Source organism: Apodemus sylvaticus, chromosome 6, assembly GCF_947179515.1.
Source record: "Apodemus sylvaticus chromosome 6, mApoSyl1.1, whole genome shotgun sequence".
Classification (NCBI taxonomy): domain Eukaryota; kingdom Metazoa; phylum Chordata; class Mammalia; order Rodentia; family Muridae; genus Apodemus; species Apodemus sylvaticus.
This window is the reverse complement of record NC_067477.1, coordinates 18,041,644-18,063,373: the sequence shown is the minus strand read 5'-3', so window position 1 is coordinate 18,063,373 and position 21,730 is coordinate 18,041,644. Positions and strand designations below refer to the sequence as shown.

Below are 21,730 nucleotides of genomic sequence, written 5' to 3'. Positions count from 1 at the left end.
GACCAGAGTCACCCACATGGGCATTAATAGTGGGAGATGATCTTAAGGTCAACGCAGGCAGAAGGGGTAACCTAGGCAGCCGCTGGAAGCCACGCCTCCTGTCCCAAGTAAGGCGCTTTTGGAACTCAGAAGACACAGCCTCCTGAGAGTTATGCTAATGATGGAACACAGGTGGGTGGTGCCACAAGGGAGTTCAGTCAGTCAAGCCAGTGAAGTGGCAGAAACGGGGCCACACAGCCCTCGGCAGGGCGGGCACACCACCTCCTCCATAGCACTTTGAGGAAGGTTCTGTTTCCGATCCTTCTATTTAGAGAGGGATATGATTTCCCCACAGTCCCTAGGTGTGAGTGGGGAGGGCAGGATTGGAAACCTGGGCCTAGTCACACTAGGGCAAGCTTGATCCTTGCTCAAGTCAGGCTGGCGGTGTTCCTGAGCCCACAGAGTGAATCCGGGAAGTGCTTGAATTTTAATGGGCACTGTATTTAAAGCATCACGGAGCTGAGGTTGACCGGCTATTTAAGCCTCCCATTTAGAGCAGTGGGTTTGGTGTATTTGCAGACAGGTGGTGTAAAGACCACTGGAGCAGACTGTAGAATATATTCGCTTATTTTATATATACACTGTAACTGTCTGCAGACACACCAGAAGAGGGCATCGGATCCCATTATAGGTGGTTGTAAGCCACCATGTGGTTGCTGGGAATTGAACTCGGGACCTCTGGAAGAGCAGTCAATGCTCTTAAGCGCTGAGCTGGAGAGATGCTCTTCTGGGGTGAGGAAAACAGGGGATTAGGTATGTGTACCAGGGACATGAGCAAATGAAGGAGCAGTAAATTGTGTTCCTTAAAACATTACAGCAGTTGGGCTGCAGAGAAGGCTCAGCGCGTGCTTAAGAGCACTGGCTGCTCTTCCAGAGGTCCTGAGTTCAATTCCCAGCAACCACATGGTGGCTCACAACCATCTGTAATGGGATCTGATGCACTTTTCTGGTGTGTATCTGAAGACAGCGATAGTGTACTAATATATTTTTATATATAAATAAATAAATAATATTTTTTAAAAAAACCATATTCATCATTTCTAACAGCAGCTGTGGACCTACTACTAACTGTCATTTGTCACCCCTCCGCCTCCCCTTGGGTTTAGCTTTCTCTAAAGCCATTTCTCCATCACAGAGATTTTATACAGATGGGACATGTAAGAAGCACCCTTTATGTCTGTCTGGCTCTGCTTTTCAGTATACTGTGCCTAGGGTCCCACGCCCTAACATACACCAGCACCAACTCATTTTCCACAATCAAGTAATATTCCCCAAGAGTGCTGACCCATCTATCAGTTGGTAAATTCCTGATCTGTTTGCCCCTTTGGACTCTGGTATCCAATATGCACTGGGGTGTTTTGCGGTCACCATCACCTAAACCTCTTGCATCCAGGTCTTCCTCTACTGTATATAATGTGCTTCCCAAGCTCTTGCATCTGGGCTGTGGCTCAGCCTCAGGGTCGACATTCACATCAATTCAGCTTGGGATGACACTGCAGTGGTGAGTGCCTTCCCGAGGCTGGGTGCGAGCGTCCAGAAGCATCAGGGCAGGAAAGTGGAATCACGCCTGCTCCCGCCCCTCGGCGGGTTTTGAGAGGTTCTAGGATCCCGGTTTTCCCGAGGCTCCTTCCTTGACTCTCCTTGAGCTACTGAGCATCCTCACCCAGTACTCCTTCTGCTGAGACAGCACACACATCTGCTTGTCTTACACACACGACCTCAAAGGGCCCACACTCTAGGGTAATGGTTTAGTCTGCAGATAGGCCAGACAAGCTGAATTCTCACCCAGACTGTCCTGAAACAAACCTAGTGAAAGGGGTGTGTGTGTGTGGGAGGTGGTCTTTAGGGATGCCACCTGTGGGCTTCCCCTTCCCACCTGTAAAGGATAAGAAAGAGTTCCAAATGCAGATCTAGAACTTCCTATGACAGAGCCGGCTGCTCCCCTTGCCTCTGTCCTTAAGTTCCAAGAAAGAGAGATACATTGTAGCGACCAGTCCCCGAACCTCTGAGAATCAATCAGCTGCTGGCCTTCTCCCAGACTGCGTACCCACAGGCGCAAATAGGGTGGGCAGGGCGTGGGGGTCACATCTTAAAACGTATCTTCCCTTCACCCAAGCTTAGGAGAACTTGGCTCTTCCCCCATCACGCCTTTCCACACTTCCCGAGAGCTGAGCACCAAACTTCAAGTCCGGCTCTTTCCTTCCGTGGGAAGCTTGGATTGCCCAGGCAGGCTTCAAACACTTACATTGCTATCTTCCAGAAACTTGAGTGCTTTTGCTATGTTGTTCAACCGAAAAATACGATGTGACGAGGATTTGTACTCATGCAGCTGAAAGACAAAACAGGCAGCTAAGCCGGTGCCAATGCAGTAGCGTGCCAGGACCACAGGGGGCGCCTTTCCTTTATTTTTTATCACTCGCTTTTGAAGCTTAGGGTTGTTGAAAAGAGTCGCCAACCAAAGAGCATGCAGGGGCTGGACCTAAGCCTCCTACACATTTGCAGTCTATGTGCAGCTTGGTCTTCATGTAGGTCCCCCAACAACTGGATCAGGGGCTGTCTCTGACTGTTGCCTGCCATTGGATCCCCTTCCCCTAGCTGGACATGCCAGTCAGGCCTCTAATAGTCCCACTGCAGACTTGATGTCCCAGGGCAGGCTGGTAGTCACGGGGGTTTAGGGGGCGGCCTTCCCCTTCTCTGAAGAGAAGGGGAGGAGGCAATGGGGTGGGGAGGGATTTGTGAGGATGGTACTAGGAGAAGGGGGGGGGCAGTCTGCAACCAGGGTGTAAAGTGAATAAGTAAGTGAATGAGTGAATGAGCGAATGAATGAATGAAAAAGAAAAGACCCATAGTGGAGCATCCAAATGTCACTATGATCCTAGGATCCTGAGACTTGGCTCGCTGGAGCTGGTCAGTGGGAAATCTTGACATGGGACAAATGTGTCTAATTTTCTCTCCAACCAGTTCCTGGCTTGTTAACCCCTGTCCTTGCGCCGCCCCCAAACCTGCATGATCTCACGGCATAAGTGATTATTTGCTTAGGAAATCCAGCTTGCCGTCCGAATCCCCACTCAGCTCAGTCTCCCCAACAGCAGCCGATGTGACTGGGTTTTCGGATGGGGCTTGGGGGAGAACACACAAAAGCCAGCTGCAGGCTGCACTTCAATTCCTAACCGTGTGCGTTCTGCACAGAGCACCGCAGTGCGCTCGTCTCCTCCCACACAGGCCAGTCCCACCGGGAAAGACCTGCTGCCCTCTGCTAACGCACAGTGGAGGATGGCCGTTCTTTGCTGAGCTGCAGGGTCAAAGGCGAAGGCTATGGAAGCTGTTGCCACATGCCCTGGCTTCAAAGTGGGAGCCTGTCTACAGAGAACACAGAACAAGGGACTGGAATATGCTTTCTTACAAAGCCTTGGGGGAACTGCGGCTTGCTCTCTGAGACCTGCTGGGTATGGCCCTGTTCAGCTTTGCACAGCTTTCTCTCTTGAGTGACCTCATGACCATCTTCTACTTTGTGGGAGGGAAAGCCCAGGTGAGAAGGGAGAATGGGTGGGGCAGGCCTCAGCTACAGCGATCTGAGAAGTCATGGGTTTTGTTTGTTTTGATTTTCAAGACAGGGCTTCTCTGTATAGCCCTGGAACTTGTTCTGTAGACCAGGCTGGCCTCGAACTCAGAGATCCATCTGCCTCTGCCTCTTGAGTGCTGGGATTAAAGGCTTGTGCCATCAGGCCAAGTGGGAAGTGGAGTTTTTAAAGCCAGATCCAGAGCAGACTGCCATCTGTCACTGGACCAGAAGCATTAAGGGACCACCAAGGCCAAATCAAACACTCAACCATAGAGCCAGTTTCTCAATGTAAACATTGCATTTAAATAAAATATTTTATTTTTTATTTGTGTGTGCATACAGATGCCAGCAGAAGTGGAGGTCGGAAGAGTGCTTTGTACCCTCTGGGGCTGGGAACCCCTTGATATAGATGCTGTGAATCAAACTCTGCCAGAGCCACAATCACTCTTAACCACTGAGCCCTTTCTCCAACCCCTATGACTTGCCAGATTGATTTGCCACCTGGGGTAGGGGCATCTGAGAAGGCCTGGGGACATTTGTGGTTGCTATACCAACGGCATCCAGCATTGAGAGGTTATCTACTGTCATCCAGCAGCTACAGGAAGGCTTTCCCTAATTCTCAGTTGTCACTCTGGTTAACACAATGCTCAGCCAGCTAACTTGAATGGCCCAGGTTCAAGTCTTAGCTGTCACAGGCTCTCTGACATTCACTGGTCATTCATTTATTAATTTACCTACTAAAATATGTTTGCTTTAAAAAAAGCAAACAACAAACTGAAACAGATATCGGCCAGCAAGACGGCTCAGTAGCTAATAAATGCTTGTCACACAAGCCTGATGACCTGAGTTTGATCCCACAAAGCCACAATGGAAGGAGAGAATTAACTTCCTCAGGATGTCCTCTGACCTCTCTACATATACCCTATCACATGTGTACTACACCCCACATGTATGCATGCCAATGCACAATAATGAAATGATAATAGAAGAAAAACATTTTACTCAGCTACCATCGTTCATATCATTTTCTTTAAGAGTCACATATTTTTATTTTATGAGCATGACTTCAGGTGTGTACATATACCATGTGCATGGAGTACCCACAGAGGCCAAAAGAGGGCGCCAGAAGAGAGGGCATTCCCCTTGGGACTATGGTTGTGAGTGGTCACACAGTGCTGAGTTCTGAACCTGGGTCCTCTGCAAGAGCAGCCAGTGTTCTTAACTGCAGAGCCATCTCTTAGCCCTTATGTCATTATTTGTTTTCAGTTTCTTTATGTACATGTGTCTGTCACATGTGTGCAGGAACCCTCAGAGGGCAGAAAAAGTACTGGATCCCCCCCAAGCGACAGTTACAGGGCCATCGTGAGCCACAGGGTGCTGGGTACGGAGCTCAGATCCTCCTGATACTTACCCTGTCTGAATGTGTGTATACATTTATATGTCATGGTTGCATGTGGGACGCTCCCCCCAAGACCCCCACACTAAAGGCTCCGGGTGCCATTGGCCTGTATGCACCAGGCTGTGGGGCTACTGGCTGCTGATGGAACCTTTAGGAGAAGGGGCCTGGTGGGAGGAAGTTAGCTCTTTGGAGTTGTGTCTTGGTCCCTTTCTCATTGCTGCTATGATGAGATGTTTCTCTCTTGTGGTGAGCTGTCTTTTCTCAGGCCCACGTGGCCAGACACCTCTGGAGCCATGAGCCTGGTGTTTAGTCAGTGTCTGACACCCGAATGGAAATGGAACCTTGGCAGTGACTACACACACACACACACACACACACACACACACACACACACACACACACACCCCGCCCCGCCACACTTCCCCCCCCCCCCCGCCATAACAACATACCAGATTTCGCCCAGAGAGGACTTCTAACAAAGCCATTAGGATTTTGCCATCTTGGATATCAACAAACAGGTCCGTTACTTCTAGAGGTGGGTCACACTGTGGGACAGGAGGAAAAGAAGAAGCTAATTAACGACCTGGGTGAGCTATATGGTTCTTGCTCCAGAGCGGAATTTGCAGGCAAAAGGTCATCTGAGGAGGCAGAAACCTATCACCCTGGAATGGACCTCTGACCAGCAGGTCTATGATGGCTTGGCAGGAGATATATATATTGGATTTGGTTTTCTCAAGACAGGGTTTCACTGTATAGCCCTGGCTGTCCTGGAACTCATTCTGTAGACCAGGCTGGCCTCGAACTCAGAAATCCACCTGCCTCTGCCTCCCAGAGTGCTGGAATTACAGGCGTATGCCACCACCCCCTGGCCCAGGAGAGCTATATAAGAGATTCAGCAACAAGGAGCTGATTAACTGGCTTTGGTAGCCCATCTAACATGAGATCTCAGATTCCAAGACTAGATCACATTCAGGTTTCTGTTTAAGAGGAGAAAGAAATGGCATGCCATTATAAGCTTCCAAAGTATGACACCCTGGGTTGATGGCTCAGTTGATAAAGCATCTGCTACACCAGCCCGAGGATCTGGGTTCAATTCCTTGGTACCCACATAAAAAGCTGGGCAAGGTGGTACATGCTTATTATCCCAACGGAGGTGGGTGGAGACCAGAGGATCTCTGAAGCCTGCTGGCCAACCAGCCTTGCTGAATCAGAATGTCCTAGTCTCAGGAAACTGTGACACAAAACAAGGTGGGTTGCTCCAGAGAAACAACCCTGGAGAGGCTGACCTCTGCCTTCACTTGCACCCATTTTACACACACACACACACCACACACACACACACACACACACACACACACACGCACGCATTCATGCACGCGTCAGCGGACCTACCAATAAATCATATTCAAAGTCTGTTAGGCTCATGGGAAATGACCCAGTGCAAGCCCTCACTTCAGATTTGGCGAAACTGAGGCTGGGTGACCATCACATGGGTATTTGGTAAAATCCTGTTTCCAACATCCGGCCTTCCATGCTTGGACTGAGTACAACAGAGAATCACACAACAGGGACCAGAAGCCTGCGTCCCTGAGCTCCTGCAGCCTTGGTCTGAATTCCCACCCCCCCTTACCTTTCTCCAGGTTAGAGGAGTGACAGGGTGCTTCCTACACCCCAGGGACAAGGAAACAGGATGCAGAGGCAGCTCTCACCAGCACACACCCAGTGGTGAGGGAAATCTCAACACAAGGCTAGCTCCGTTGTCTTCTCCTCTGGGAAAGCCCCTTCCTTCCCTGGCCCACCAGGGCCTGTGTTCTACTGTTTATTAAGAAAGGTGGCATTTCCTCACCCTTTATAGAGTCCCAGTGCCCTGTCCTGGTTAGTCAAAATACAGGATGAGGCTACCTACAGGTGTACAAAAAAAGTGGGGGGGGGGGCATTGCCCTGAGGGCGCCGGTGAGTTTGAGGGAAAAGGCAAGATATTTTCTTTGCAAACTTTGCAGCCTCTGGCACATTCCAGGCCTGGCAGACTGTTTCCTTTTAAGAGACCCCAACACCCCTGATGGATGGGCTAACAAAACTTCCCGTTACCCGCCTGACAGAGGGAGAGTCTGGATGGGGATTTAAATGCAAAGGCTAATTTCCATCGGCTGTTTCTGGAAGGGCCTCTGCCACCTTGGCTGGAGTCCACAGCTGGATGGCAGCGGGTAAGAATCCACTCCAGGCCAAACACTCCCCAGACCCACATTCCCCAGGCTTCAGTCTATGGCCGGAACCACAGCGCCCCCTCACCTCCCCAAGGGCTTTCTGCATCATTGAACTCCTTCTGTAAATTAAGGGATTTTTTTTTCCAGAAGCCAGAGACTCAGTAAATATTCCTGACAGCCTTCAAATTATAGTTAAGCCCAATCCACCAAGGACTTCCTAGGTTTCCTTGGCTTGAAGGTTGTTTTTTAAAGTCTCGGGGCTGGAAACGGGGCTGTTAATTTCTCTCTACTAACAAGAGCGCCACGTCACTCTCAGGTGCGGTCTGACATCCTCAGAATGGGTGCTACCTGCTACCGACCTGCCTCCTGAAAAAGGGACAAGGGCAGGCCCAGCCAAGGAGAACGCCTTTAACATGCGTGCCACATATTTGCTCTAAGGGCTTCACACTGAGTGGTTGGTCAGTGTGGAGCATTTGTTACACGATTCTTTGCTCTTTTCAGTATTTATTTTTTACTATAAAAAGGAAAAGAAAGACCTTCTGGCTCTACCCTGTCCCCTGCTAGGAATTCTCAGCCAGGCTGACATGGATCTTCGGGCATTAATTTAGGGGCTCACCAAGCTCAGGTTTGGAGCTGGTTTCCCCTTTTGTCATCCCCACCCCCTGCCTCACTCCCTGTAATGTTTCCCTTCATGAGTGATGTACCCACGGTTGAAAACACCGGCAAAGGCTTTATCGTGCTTCAAGTGTGAGCCCTTGTCACTTTCCATCTAGTCTCCAAGATGCTCCTGGGTGACGTGGCAGCGCCCTGCCATCCACTCTGAAGGCGGGGCAGGGGCTCAGGAAGGAAGGAAGCTCGGTGGAACACAGTCAGGTGCTAAAGTGAGCCACTTCAACCAGGAGCCCCGCTTCGCTGCTTTCTGACTTAGGATGATCACACCCACAGGGCTCACAGCTACAGCTAATGAGCACGGGAGCCCCATTTCTGCTGGTTCCCCTCCCTCCTTTGCCAGCTCACCCCTCTCTCCTCTCCTCCTCAGCCTTGCCTTTTGTTTGGGGCCGTAGTCATCCGTTACCTGGGAGCTATATGTGCAAGAGCAGCAGCTTGCAGACATAATGTTACACAAAGTTGCATGGCCAAAGAACATGAGAAATAAAGGGAGAGAGGAGAGAGGAGAGAGAGAGAGAGAGAGAGAGAGAGAAAGAGAGAGAGAGAGAGAGAGGGAGGGAGAGAGAGAGAGAGAATGAATGAATTGGGGATGGAGAGATGGCTCAGGGGTTAAGAGCACTGGCTGCTCTTCCAAAGGACCTGGGTTCAATTCCCAGCACACACGATGGCAGCTCACACCCACCTGTAACCCCAGGTTCAGGGCTTCTGATGCCTGCACACAGACGTGCGTGCAGGCAAAACACCAATGCACATAAAGTAAAAATAAATATGTATTAGCATGGGAATGAAAAGAGTCACAGCAGAGCCGTATGAGAGCTCTCGGGAAGGCCTCTGGCACCCCGTCCTTATTTGGACAGTCTTTTTTGCACTATGGGAAGCCTGCGTGTGGTGTGAAGGCTGCCTGGTGGCACTTCAACAGCAATGCGAAAGTGGCTTTGCTAACCCTGCCTAAGTCGGTTCAAATGGCTACGAATGGCTACTAACAGCCCCAGAGTGAGCAGCCGGACAGCGTCTGAGCTGGAGGTGACTGAGGAGGGTCTTTTGTCCACGGAAACACTGCAATGGTTCACGGAATGCCTTCTGTTGCCCACTCGTGGATTCCCCTCCCCGGTGATCACAGAACAGCTGTGTCTGCTCCCCGTGCTCCCCGTACTGAGAATGGACAGTTGTGAGTCTTCATGACACCCATAAAGCCTCAAAGGCACAGAGAGGGCCACGGGGCACAAAGCCCTCGCCATGGAAGTGTGGGGACCAGAGTTCCAACAGCCAGAACCCAGATGCGGTAGTGTGCAGCTGTAATTCTCAGTGTCCCTAAGTCAAGAAGGGAGGCAGACATAGGCAAATCCACAGAGGCTCATGGGTGGCTAGTCTGGTGCATACAGCAGTGAACAACAGACCTTGTCTCTCAAGGTGGAAGGTGAGAGAACTGAGGTTGTCCTCTGAGGGGCTCACTTCTGTATGCTTACATACATGAACACTTACATGCATAAACACTTACATGATGAACACAGACATGTCCATATATGCACAGCAGTATACACTACAGAAATTCACCTCTCTCTCTCTCTCTCTCTCTCTCTCTCTCTCTCTCTCTCACACACACACACACACACACACACACACACACACACTCACACACACACACACACACACACAGAAACAGAGGGAGAGACAGAGAGAGAGCCATGTCTCCTCCCGGCCACCATACAGAACCATCCAGTAGCCGCATGCGAATATAGGTAAATGTATCCCTCACCAGTCCCCAGACTCCTACTTGCCTTTTCGAGGTGTAGGTTTATCCATCGTGTGAAAGTCCTCTTCTGCACGTTTTCCCTCTCCACTGTAAAAAAAGAAATGACATTAACCAGGGCACTGAAGAAACACGGGCAAAATCCTGCCCTCCCTTCCCAGGGAAATTCCGTGTAGTCAGATGGCAGACTGAGCCCCGCAGGGTCCCCATCATGAGCGAGCAGAACTCTCTCGAAAGGGAGTCACCAGAGGTTTATGTAGCACCGGATCCCAGTTTTCTAGCTCAAGTGTGGGCTTCTAGGCACCTCATGAAAACAGTGAATGTCTGATCACCTGGCTTTAAGTACAAAAGTCACACAAGGCAGTGGATCTCACAGCCACCTAAGGTAGAGAGAGGTACAGGGCCATGGGATGGTGAGATGGGTCTGTGGATAAAGCCCTTGCCACACCAGCGTGAGCACCAGAATGAGGATACCTAGAACCCAGGTAAAGCCAGACTCAGTAGAGCACGTCAGTAATCCAGTGTACCTCCAGAGAGGCAGGACAGGATGGAGCCAATGGTCAGGGGTTGGGATGGGAGCTCTGGGACATGCTGGGTGTTGGAGAAATAATCTCCTAGTCTTAGGGTCAGACTTCCAGTCACTTTCTAGCTCCTTCCTGTATGCAGGCCTTTCTCCCTGCACCCCCACTTCTGCTCAGCAAGCTGAGAATGAGGGGGTCCACTCCCAGGTTGACAGAGGGAACCTGGGGTCCTGCACATCACGGGCAACACAGTTGTTTTTCTTTGCAGTTGTTTTTGAGCTAGGGTCTTGCGACATTGTCTAGGACCGCTTCCAACTCAGGATCCTCCTGACTCGGCCTCCAGAGTGCTGGGGTTAAGTCTATGGATGTGCCTCCACGCCCAGCTTTGTAGCTCTTACTTTTAAAGCTAGGAATGTAAGATCCTGCGGGCACCCGCTGCCTAGCTGTGGTGAGTGGACAGCCCTGAACCATGGCTGGATCCCTTCTTGCAGGGGACAGTACTCCCCACTGAGCCTCTACATAAGAGGCGCCCATTGAGGGGCCACCACCATCTGTCCATTACATTTATGTGTTTATAAAGCAGCAAGCTTGACAATACCCCCATAAAGAGTAACTGTGCTAAGTATGATAAGAACAGGATTTAGAAGGCACCCAGCAGCCTTTCCAGTGGTCAAGAAGCAGAGCCTGGAATCCCCTGTGGTTGCAGTGGAGATGACAAGTGTAGGTTAAATTCCAGCTCTCCCAAGGATAATCTGTAACCGCAACAATGACTTTGAAGAAAGTCATCGAACAGGGCCTGGAGAGATGTCTCAGTGGGTAAAATGTGTCCTCTGTAAGCTCTGTAAGCAAGAAGACCTGAGTTCGCTTCCGCGGGGCCCCTGTCAAAGCTAGGTGCAGCAGGGTATGCCTGCAACCCCAGCCTGGGGAATCGGAGAAAGGTGGATCCTAGGGGCTCCCAACCAGCCAGTCTAGATGGTACAGCAAACCTCAGGTTCAGTGAGAGACCTGGCTTCAAACAATAGGGTAGACAGTGATAGAGGGAGACAGCTGACCACCTCTGGCCTCCACATGTGCACACCTGGGTGCACACCTGGTTGGGTACACACACACACACACACACACAAATATTTTATACATACACACGTTTTGTACACATGCACCACACATGTCTTATACACAACCACTGAGACATAATACGTACACACACACACACACACACACACACACTTTACAGATAAGTAAAGAGCTAAATGCCCCATGCTTCCTTCCCCTCCCTCCTAAGCACTGTAGTCTATCCCAGGCCCATCAAAAGCAAGATGGTGTTCCTCTGAGGGACATAGCACCAGAATCTCTATCTTGATGCATCTTGGCCTATGGTATCCAGACACCATGCCTCTCAGCCTCCCCGAGGTACTGAGCCAGACGACTTCTAAGTTACTGCCAGACTACTAAGTTCTGGCTTTCAGCTCAGTAGAAGGACGTGCGGTAGATGCCAGCAAGCATTTCATTCATTGTCCTTAGCAAGAGGAAAGTAAGAGCGAAATTTGTCTGTTGCTGGAGAAGAAAGGCTTTGCTTTTCCGTAATGACTGCAGTGCTTTTTTGGCTCCTGGCCACACTGTTAGGCAGATAGTGGCGCCTATAAATCAGATTTTAATATCGTGCCTTTCGTGGTTTTTAATTGAAGAGCCAGCAGACAGTAATTATGCTTGTAACTGCTTTTTCGCCTCGCATTTGTCTCCTTCCCTAAAGAAAGTCACTGACAAGCAGGCAGGAGATTGAAAGATGTAATCCCAGCAGGCTGTGCGTCCTGGAGCAGGACAGGAAACACTGATTGGAAAGTTAGGACAAGGAGACACTTGCTGAGATGGCTGTGTCCCAGGGACTCCTGAACGTGTGCAGTATCCTATCTCAAGCACCAGTCGAGAGCTGTCCATCTCTGGGCACAGATCTAGCATGTTCTCTTTGGTGGCTGGGAGTTTTCCAGGGTATTTACTTATCCCCTCCTCAATGGACACTGTGACTCCTTTTAATCTGCCATCATTAGGAGGCAGACCAACGAGCAGCCTTGCGCCAGCACCCAGCACCCCAGCACCCAGCACACGGAACCCAGCACCCAGCACACAGCCTTGTGCACAAGCCTGTGAAGGCTTCTTCTCATCCTCAACAGCTCAGAGTGGAGCTGCTGGGTCTTAGTGGTAGGCACATTTAAAATTTTAATAGCCACTTCCAAACTGCCCTCCCCAAAGGCTGCCCGAGTTTATACTTTCACCCCCACCTGTCTTAAAACAAGTTTATGGGGATTGTAAAGTATTTACACACACACACACACACACACACACACACACACACACACACACACACACACACACACACTCAGACACCCAGGCTTGCTTCTCCAGCTGGCCTCAGAGAGAGCCAAGTGTAGCCCCTGAAACAGAAAAGCATTTAGTAAGGAGGCTGAAAGGGAACTCACAGCTTAACTGCACGTGGTGGTGTAAATGTGGGTGTGAGTGTCTGTTGGTCTACACGTGCTGTACTGGCTTAGTTTTGTGTGTCAACTTGACACAGGCTGGAGTTATCATAGAGGAAGGAGCTTCAGTTGGGGAAGTGCCTCCATGAGATTCAGCTGTAAGGCATTTTCTCAATTAGTGATGGGGGGGGTGTGGGTGGTGCCATCCCTGGGCTGGTAGTCTTGGGTTCTATAAGAAAGCAAGCTGAGCAAGCCAGGGGAAGCAAGCCAGTAAGAAACATCCTTCCATGGCCTCTGCATCACCTCCTGCTTACTGTCTGCTTGAGTTCCAGTCCTGACTTCCTTTGGTGATGAACAACAATGTGGAAGTGTAAGCTAAATAAACCCTTGCCTCCCCAACTTGCTTCTTGATCATGATGTTTGTGCAGGAATAGAAACCCTGATTAAGATACGTACCCGACCCATCTACTCATCCACCCAGCCATCCACAACCACACACTGTCCTCAATTCATCCAGGACTTTACCACTCCTCCATCTGTCTATCCATCTACCACCCCCACCTGTCTAACATGGCATCCACTTACCCATCCACACATCCATCCATCCATCCACACATCCATCCACCTACCCATCCAACCACTCACCCATCCATGCACCCAGTTGATATTTACACAAGGATTCCTAGACACTGGAGCAATGCCAGGCTCCGTGGGCAAAACCAGCAATAAAAAATTAAGCATTCACGGAATCTGAGCTCCAAGAATTCACAGACAAGTAGGAAGGGGGAAAGAAAGTTACCACCAGGTACAAGTGAAAGGGATAATTGTTTAAAAATACCCAGGATGACAGAGATTGGGACAGGTGACTTTCTATGCCATAGGGTCCTTCTAGGGTCCCGTGGGAGAAGTGGGACACAGGGGACTCCTAACAGCAAAGGCTGCTTATTTAAACCCTGCTGATTCAGAACCAACTCCAACGTTGCTTTTGCTTCTGTCTCCACTAATACCTGCGGGCAAACCTTAGCAGAAATCATCTTCTACAGGAGGGGTAGCAGGAGATGGTCAGACACGATTCCAAATAATCACACAAGTTCCAAACTGAAATAGGTATGAAGAACGTATGTTCAGTGCTTAAAACCAGGACACGTCGCTCAGTGCCCAGAGGAGTCTGAGGGAACCTTGGCCCGCCCAGCGCAACTGCTTCATGTCGGGCTACAACCTTCAACAAGTTCACACTCTACAGAATGAGGACAGCCCTGTCCACCCCCAGAAGCATGCTATGGTAGTGTATGAGGTCACCCGTCCCCGGCAGCTGCTGTCTCCGGGCCAGCTTCCTTGGCCCCAGGCTCGCACAGCACACCCTGAACTCAGGGATTTTGTCTAGTGTCTCGACAGAGGCCCGTTGCCCTTGCATAGCTGTCTCCATTTCAAAATGTGCCCCCCCCACCCCCTTCCTGCAGGCATTCCTACTTCTGGCCTGCCAAGACTCCATAAACTTTATATAGTTTCCATAAATCCAACGGCCCCTTTTTCCTCTCACGTTGTAAAGGTGTAGGAAACAGTTTCCCTGGCGAGGTCTGGCCAGCTCACGGAGTGGCTGAGGGCCCCGAGCGGGCAGCAATGAAGTATTAACAACACTGTAAAATTGCCATCCTAGCTCTGCCTGGCCAGCGGGGCTGCAGGAAAACCAGGTGGGGGTGGGGGTGACGGTGGTGGTGATGGAGGGAGAACGCCAGACCCAGGACCCCAAAGATTGGGCAAAGGAGGGGCAGGAGACAGGGGAGGCCCCAGTCCACAGGCTCAAATTCCCAGGTGCAATTCTGCCTCTGGCTTTGAGGGGGAGAAAAAAAAAGATTATCTGGAAATGGAAAGTGGGTTATTTCCCTCTTCTTCAGGCCCCTAGGGGTGGGCAGGCTTACAAGCTGGAAGCCTCAGAGGAAGGGACACACTGTGGGAGTTAAAAGAGATTCCTTCAGATATAAGTGTAGTCCTCACCCCTGACCAAGGAAACCTCTCTTGGCCATGGATGGAGATCATTCCAGAAAACCACAACCAATCAAGATGCAGAGCTGTGGAACCTAGTCCCAGTGGTTCTTCTCCAAAACGCTCCTGCCCCTGAGGAGCTCACTGCAGAAGAGGGGCCAGGAAGGTTGTTGGTGCATGAAGATTGGGAGGACGGTGGGTGTTTGCTGTTACATTGTGTCTCCTGGAAATGTGAGAAGCTGCACCCATGGAGTCTCCTTGTAGAACAAGGACAACAAAAGAGGAGCTAACAAGGATGTGGTGGCAGGGGGAGGGAGATGAGAACAGCCCAGGAGGCCTCAACTCTCACAAAGAACTAAAGACACACAAGGAAAGCCCAGAGGAGGAAAACAGTCTTCCTCCCTGGGGAAGAGCTCGGCAAATGGTTACCTACAGCTACATGGTCAATCTTGAGAACCTATATGCGAGCCACACTGTATTGACAGGAAAGTTGGCTGTCTTACAAGTTCAGGAACATCTCTTCCTCTTCCTTCTCCTCCTCCTCCTCCTCCTCCTTTTCCTCCTCCTCTTCTCTCTCTCTCTCTCTCTCTCTCTCTCTCTCTCTCTCTCTGTCTGTCTCTCTCTATGTGTGTATAAATATATGTATGCAACAACAATGAGGAAAAAAGACTATGAATTTGAAAGAAAGAAGTAGGGTATATATGAGAGGGCTTGGAGGGAGGAAAGGGAACGGGAAATGATGTAATTACATTAATCTCAAAAAATAAAAGAAATAATTAAAACAAAGACTCCTTCAAACTTGTGGTCTTCTGTCTCTATGGTCATATTTCTCCAAATTTTACTTCAAATATAGTCTTTTCTCTGTAATACTTCTGTTCTTTCCAGCCCAGGGGGGAAATCTAATGGCTTTTGGTACTCATTTAAAAAATTATACGACTGAAATTATACCATCATTATGAAATTTAAAAAGCACAGAGAAAATTAAAATCTCTTTAAACTTCATTATGCTCAGAGAAAACATACATAGAAGTATGCGGTGTGCACACACAGAGAACACAGAAATCCTCGCTCAAATAATTTCCACGTGATCAGTGTGATCAGGGGTGACTCGGTTTCTCAAAATACGGTTCGTACTCACTGACAGATTCCCCAGAGTGATGGTTCGAATACTCATTTCTGAGCTCCATTCAAAATTCTTTTAGAAAGACATCATGTTTTAAATGCATAGTACATGTAAGTGCTTGTGCGCTCAGAAGAGGACAGACATCAGCTGCCCTGGAGCCGGAGCTGGCAACTGAGACTTGAGTATTGGAAACCAAACTATGGTCCCGTGTTAAGAGCAGCAAGCACTCATAACCACTGGGCCATCTCTCTAGCCCAAGACTTTCTTTTGAGACAGGGTTCTAACAGATCCCCAGTTGGCCTTGACCTCCTTATGTAGCTCGGGATAACCTTGAACCGAGGAAACGGACTTTCACTGCCTTGCCTGATATCCGTGATGCTAGAGACAGGACCCAGGGTTTCATGCACGCTTGGCAAGCAGTCTGACAACTGAGTTACGTCCCCAAACCCTGTTCAAGACCTTCAAGTTTATGCTCTGAGGAAGGGGCCTGGGAATCTGCACCTTACCTGCTCAGTGGTGAGAGACCCCGCATCTTGGAAAAAGAGAGAGCCACAGGTGATACAGAGAATGCCAACAGGTATGCTAGGCTGGTGGGGAAGGCCCAGAAGTTTAAAGCCTGGTAAGTTTTATCATAGCTCCTAAGGCAGTGGTTCTCAACCTTCCTAAGGCTGCGACCCTTCAATACAGTTCCTTGTGTAGTGGCGACCCCTAACCATAAACTTATTTTCGTTGCTACTTTGTAACTATAATCTTGCTACTGTTATGAATCGTCATGCAAATAGTTTTGGAGATGGAGGTTTGCTGAGGGGGTCGTGACCCACAGGTTACGAACCATCCATGGCTCCTCAGGCCCATAACCATAAACTCGGGCTTAATTATCATTTAAGCCAATTCAGTGAGAACAGCCTGCAGAGAGCGGCTTGGAAGCACCAGGCAGGAGGCACTTTCACTTGCGCCCCTGAGCTCTCCTGAAGTCTTTATTGCTGAATTCCTGGGACTGGGACGAGGTTGAGTCCCTGAGAGGTTCCTGGACTGGGGTGGCTATGGATCCAAATATTTGTGGGAAGACAAGCTTTGAGGCCAGAGGCACTGTTGGGCAGAAGGGAGACGGCAAAGGGCACTAGCTATAAAGTCCTTGCTCCACTGATGTCCTGAGCAACCTAAATGGAAGGAACTGAGGGAACTGACCGGGGCTGGCACAGGACAGAGTCCAGAGGAAAGACCTGTAGTCCCGCTTGGAAGACACAACCAGCTTTGCCTCTGGCACAGACGCTGCTGTGGAGGACCACAGGTGGGACTGTGGAGCCTGCCCTGTGGTGAAATTGTTTTGTTAAAGGTAGCTGGTGGTAGAGGCCATGGTTCCTCTCATCTACAAGTCCACATGTTCTATAAATCTGCCCTGGAACTCCCCAGGTCACAGAAAAGGCCTGGGATGCTCGGGCAGCTGATTTGCAGTGGCCACTTGAACCGAGCCTACCTTGGCTCCAGGCTGATTTCACCTCTGCCTCTACTCCACATTTGTGGACGTTCTGGTACACACTCACAAAACCTACAGGGCTCCAGCTCCTCACCAAGTTTGGCCTCCTCTCTGATGGTGTCCCTCAGCCATGCCCATGGGCAGGAACATTGGATAAGGTTTAGAATCCTTCAGGTGTGATTCTCGGTTCCTCTGATCAACCAAGGCGACTACTCCCAGAAACACGGGACAATGTCTGGAGGTAACCTTTATTTATTTATTTATTTATTTATTTATTTATTTATTTACTTACTTATTTTTATTTTTTTGGATTTTTGGATTTGGTTTTTTCGAGACAGGGTTTCTCTGTATAGCCCTGGCTGTCCTGGAACTCACGCTGTTAGACCAGGCTGGCCTCGAACTCAGAAATCCGTCTGCCTCTGCCTCCCAGAGTACTGGGATCACAGGTGTGTGCCACTACCACCGGCTTGGAGGTAACTTTGATTCTAACAACTGAGGGCATGCTGCTGGCATGTCTCATGGCCAAGGGCTGCTCCATATCCCATGATGCCCAGGACAACCTCCCCAGCATAGACTTGCTGGGCCCATAATGTCAGCAGAGCTGTGGGAGCAAGCCCTGGGTCGGGGTATTGCTCTGAGGTGACTTCCCATCCCAGACCTGCACCAGTACAGCACAGGTGCTTTGAAGCAAGTGTGGGAAGACTCTGTCCCTTCCAAGTGACCTTGGACGAAGTCAGATCTGCCCCATGGCCTCTGTTTCCCAGTCGGTGCAATAGGGCCATAAAGCTTACTTCAGGAAGTTGGAAGCATCAAATACATTAGCTCTGTGTCCTTATAACACCACCGAGAGCTTCACCCCATCCTGGCAATGAAGCCCCTTGTTATGTAAGGGGGAGGGTTGCAAGCAGGTAACAGAAAGCAAGATGGGCCTGTTAGGGCAAGACTTGAATGGGATCCCAGTAAAGGGCTGGGGACATAGATGATGCAAACACACAGTGTCGCTGCTGTGGGACACCTTGGACAATTAGAGGCTGTTGTCTATCGAGACAACGTTTCCTTCCAAGGGCTGCTGGGAAATGATACTGCCTACGCATGTCAGGTGCACCAAAGACACTCGAGTAAATGAACTCCTCAGTCCCCCAGGTGGCAGCATCAGGCTAAGACAGAAACATTCCTTAGGGCTGGCCTTCCTTTACCCATCATCATGAGCCCACGGATATCTTTATAAAATGAGTTGGCAGCCAGGGCGGAGAGCGGCGGCGAGCTCGTAGGAGGGCAATTTGGAAGTCAAGACCTCTCTGCCACTCTTCAACATCTGAAAGGCCAGGAAAGGCAGGGTGGTGGGACACTGCTCTGCCTACTCCTGCACCCACAGCCACTGCTTGCCACAAATGGCTTTATCCTGTGCAAAAAAGTTGGCTCAGCACCAGGTAACAGAGATTTTCCCTGTCAGAGACAATCACCAGGTTTTCTCTGATGCTTCCCGGACTAGAAATCTCTTACCTATACGTACACGCAGTTCGATTTTCTGTTTCTGCATTCTTGGATTCAATCACATTTTAAAAAACAGATATTTTTAAAATTCCATCCACCCTGAACACGAACAGGCGTCTTTTTCTTGTCTCCACAACAATACAGTAAAATGACCGCAGATAGGGTGCTAAGGTCTACATGCCATCTAGAGCTGGTCAAAGAACCTGAGGATGCATTTGTCCTTGGGAACACTAGGCCACCTTATACAAGGGACTTGAGCTTTGGTACCCATGGGCCTCATGAAACCAAGCCCCTTATCACCGATGCACGACTGCATCTGAGACCCTGAGATGCTCAGACCCTCCTGTCCCTAGGCTATCCTTGGCTCACTCCAAACACACTTAATTCCTTGACTCCGGTTTGCTTCTGTCTCTTGAGCTGTTTGCCTGGTTTGCTGGGGGCCACAATGCGGCACAATGGGAACTCCGGGCCCTTGCAGCTCATGAGCATCAGCCCATAGCAGCTCTGCGTCCTCGCCTGGGCTTGCCAGGGCTCCTCGAGAGCCCATACCCCTTGAAGAGGTCCACACCCGCGCCAGATGAGACCCTACCTTGCTCCGTGGTTTCCTCCTCTTCCCGTCTTTCAACACCTCCCAGAAACACAGCCTCATTACAGGGCCCCATGCTGGTTCACTTGAGAAATAAAACTCAGAAACAAATTAAATGGCAATTTCTTTTTAAACAGGAGAGAGGCCAGGCTCTGGGAATACCAGGGCAACGTCCTTCGGTTCCGACTCTTGGGGACCGCTCCCCACAATGGCTCTGGCAGTATTAAAGTCAGGCCTCTGTGTGGTTGCTCACCAGTCATGATTTTGCATTTCATTTCCTTTTTTTTTCTCTCCATGAATATTTGCTTTGACCCAAGTCCCTTTTATCGAGACTGGTAATAAAATGTGAAACCCTCGTAGGGACCACAGGCCAAGCAGCACAGAAATACTACAGACAGGGGTGCAGGCAAGCGCCTGCAGGCAAGCTCACACACCCTCCCAGGATGCTCTGCTCCTTTCTATCTTCCATTCGTCCTGCATGCTGGGGACAGTAGCCACAGGCAACAGAGCAGAGAATGACCTGCTCCGGTTGGTACAAACCAGTGGTCTCTGTAGCACATGCCCCCTCAGACTCAAATAAAACTGCCAAGCTCATTCTAACTGGGGACTTAGATCCCGTTCTCTCTCAGGTCCCAGAGGCCACCAATTAACATACCATGTCCTACCCCACCTCACCCCTGTTTCTCAGCTGCTCCAAAACACATAACCCAGGGCTCCAAAGAGCTAGTCCCAATTACACACCAAATTAAATTTTAAGCTATATATATATATAGGACCAGTGCCTGTAGCTCAAATAAAAAACCCACTCCAGTTTTCCCTGAGAGTGATTCTGTCTAAGCTCAACATTAACTCTCAAACCACCTTGATTTATGGCCAGTGCCTCCAGCCAGCCATAAAACTGTAAGCAGACAAACAGAGATTTTACATTTGGCCAGATGGGCAGGCCCGGGCTCTGGGCCCAGTGCAGGCAGACTGCCCCAAAGTGTCCAGCTATGACCCAGGAAGGCACGAGTGGTAGTGTACAGCCTAAAGTCACATAGGAAGCAGAGGCAGGGACTATACTCAACTGTAAATAATAAGACATGGGTCCCATCCTCATAGGCTCTCTTTGCCAGGTTTCAAAAGAGAGACTGGCTGGGAGGATCAGCTCACTTCCGTGAGTCCAGCACCCAGGATGCTGAGGCAGGAGAGTCACAAATGGAAGGCTACGGAGTGAGATGCTTTCTCAATAGAGTGAATGAAGAGGAGGAGGAGGAGTGGGGGAGGCTGGAGAGAAGGAGAGGGAGGAAGAAGAGGAGGGAGAGGAGGAGGGAGAGGGAGAAGAGGGAAAGGAGAAGGTGGAGGAGGGAGAGGAGGAGGGGGAGGAGGGAGAAGAGGAGAGGAAGAGGGAAGAGTATGGGATGGAAGGTGCCAGGAAGGAAAGAGGGAAGAGAGAGAAGAACGCTATGGTTTGCTTTTATTTGTCCGCCCAAAGCACGCAAAGCTTGGTGCCAGCTGATGATGGCACTGAGGAGAGACAGGCTCTTTAGGAGGAAGCAGGGCCTTGGAGGAAGCAGAGTCACTGAAGACAAGTTCTTAAGGAAAAAACTGGAACCTCAACCCTTTTCTCTTTCTTTTTGCTTTCTGGCTACCCCGGAGTGGGTGGTTTTTCTCCATCACATGATCCTGCCGTGAAATTCTGCCTCCCCACAGGTCCAAAGCATCATGTCGGATCCATACCATGAACTCTGACTTCCATGACCTCTGACCTCCGACAGAGCAGAGAAACCTGGCTTCACTCTTCAGATGTTTTTCTCAAGTATTTTGCCACAGCAACAGATTTCTCATTCACATCCTATAAAGACTCATCTCTGGGCCTCTGACACAACGATCTACCAAAGGGTTGAAGTTGGTGAAACCACAAACTTAGGCAAATTTTTTTTCAAGCCAATGTTTCCATAAAAATGAGAAACTTCTAGACCAGTGTTTTCCAAACTATATCCTGCAGAGTGCTCACTAAAATGCCTCGTGGTAAGTTCAGGACATATGGAGTATATTTATGACCAATGCATTTAAAGCCCTGATAAACCTCACACACCAAAAAGTATGGGGCAGAGAAAATGGCTAAGGGGTAAAGTGCACCCCACACACGCATGAGGACCTGAGTTCAATCCCCAGCTCCTATGTAAAGTAGCCATGATACCATGTGTCTGTAATCCCAATGCTCCCATAAGGAGATGAGAGGCACGGCAGATTTCCCAGAAGTCTAAGGGCCTGAAATCTGCCACAGGCAGCTGAGAATAACAAAGGAAAACCCTGCCTCAGAGAAAGCCCAGTGCCGGAAGCTGCCCTCTAACCGTCAGAATGTGCTACATACATGTCCGCATCCATATCCATACACACACACAAGCATACTCAAACATGTGTACACACACATGCATACACTCACACTTATGCATTCACACACATGGTC

The 21,730-nt window shown here is 49.8% G+C and overlaps 1 protein-coding gene across 1 annotated transcript in view; it reads right to left on the bottom strand.

The window, feature by feature from the left end:
* Window positions 1-21,730, bottom strand: part of Clmn (calmin) — a 98,577-nt gene that overhangs the window by 24,938 nt on the left and 51,909 nt on the right. The window contains exons 2-4 of the mRNA XM_052185144.1: window positions 9,652-9,713; window positions 5,450-5,545; window positions 2,285-2,368 (exon numbers count right to left, since the gene is read on the bottom strand). Coding sequence (XP_052041104.1) covers window positions 2,285-2,368; window positions 5,450-5,545; window positions 9,652-9,713 — 242 coding nt within the window. The remainder of the gene's footprint in view (window positions 1-2,284; window positions 2,369-5,449; window positions 5,546-9,651; window positions 9,714-21,730) is intronic.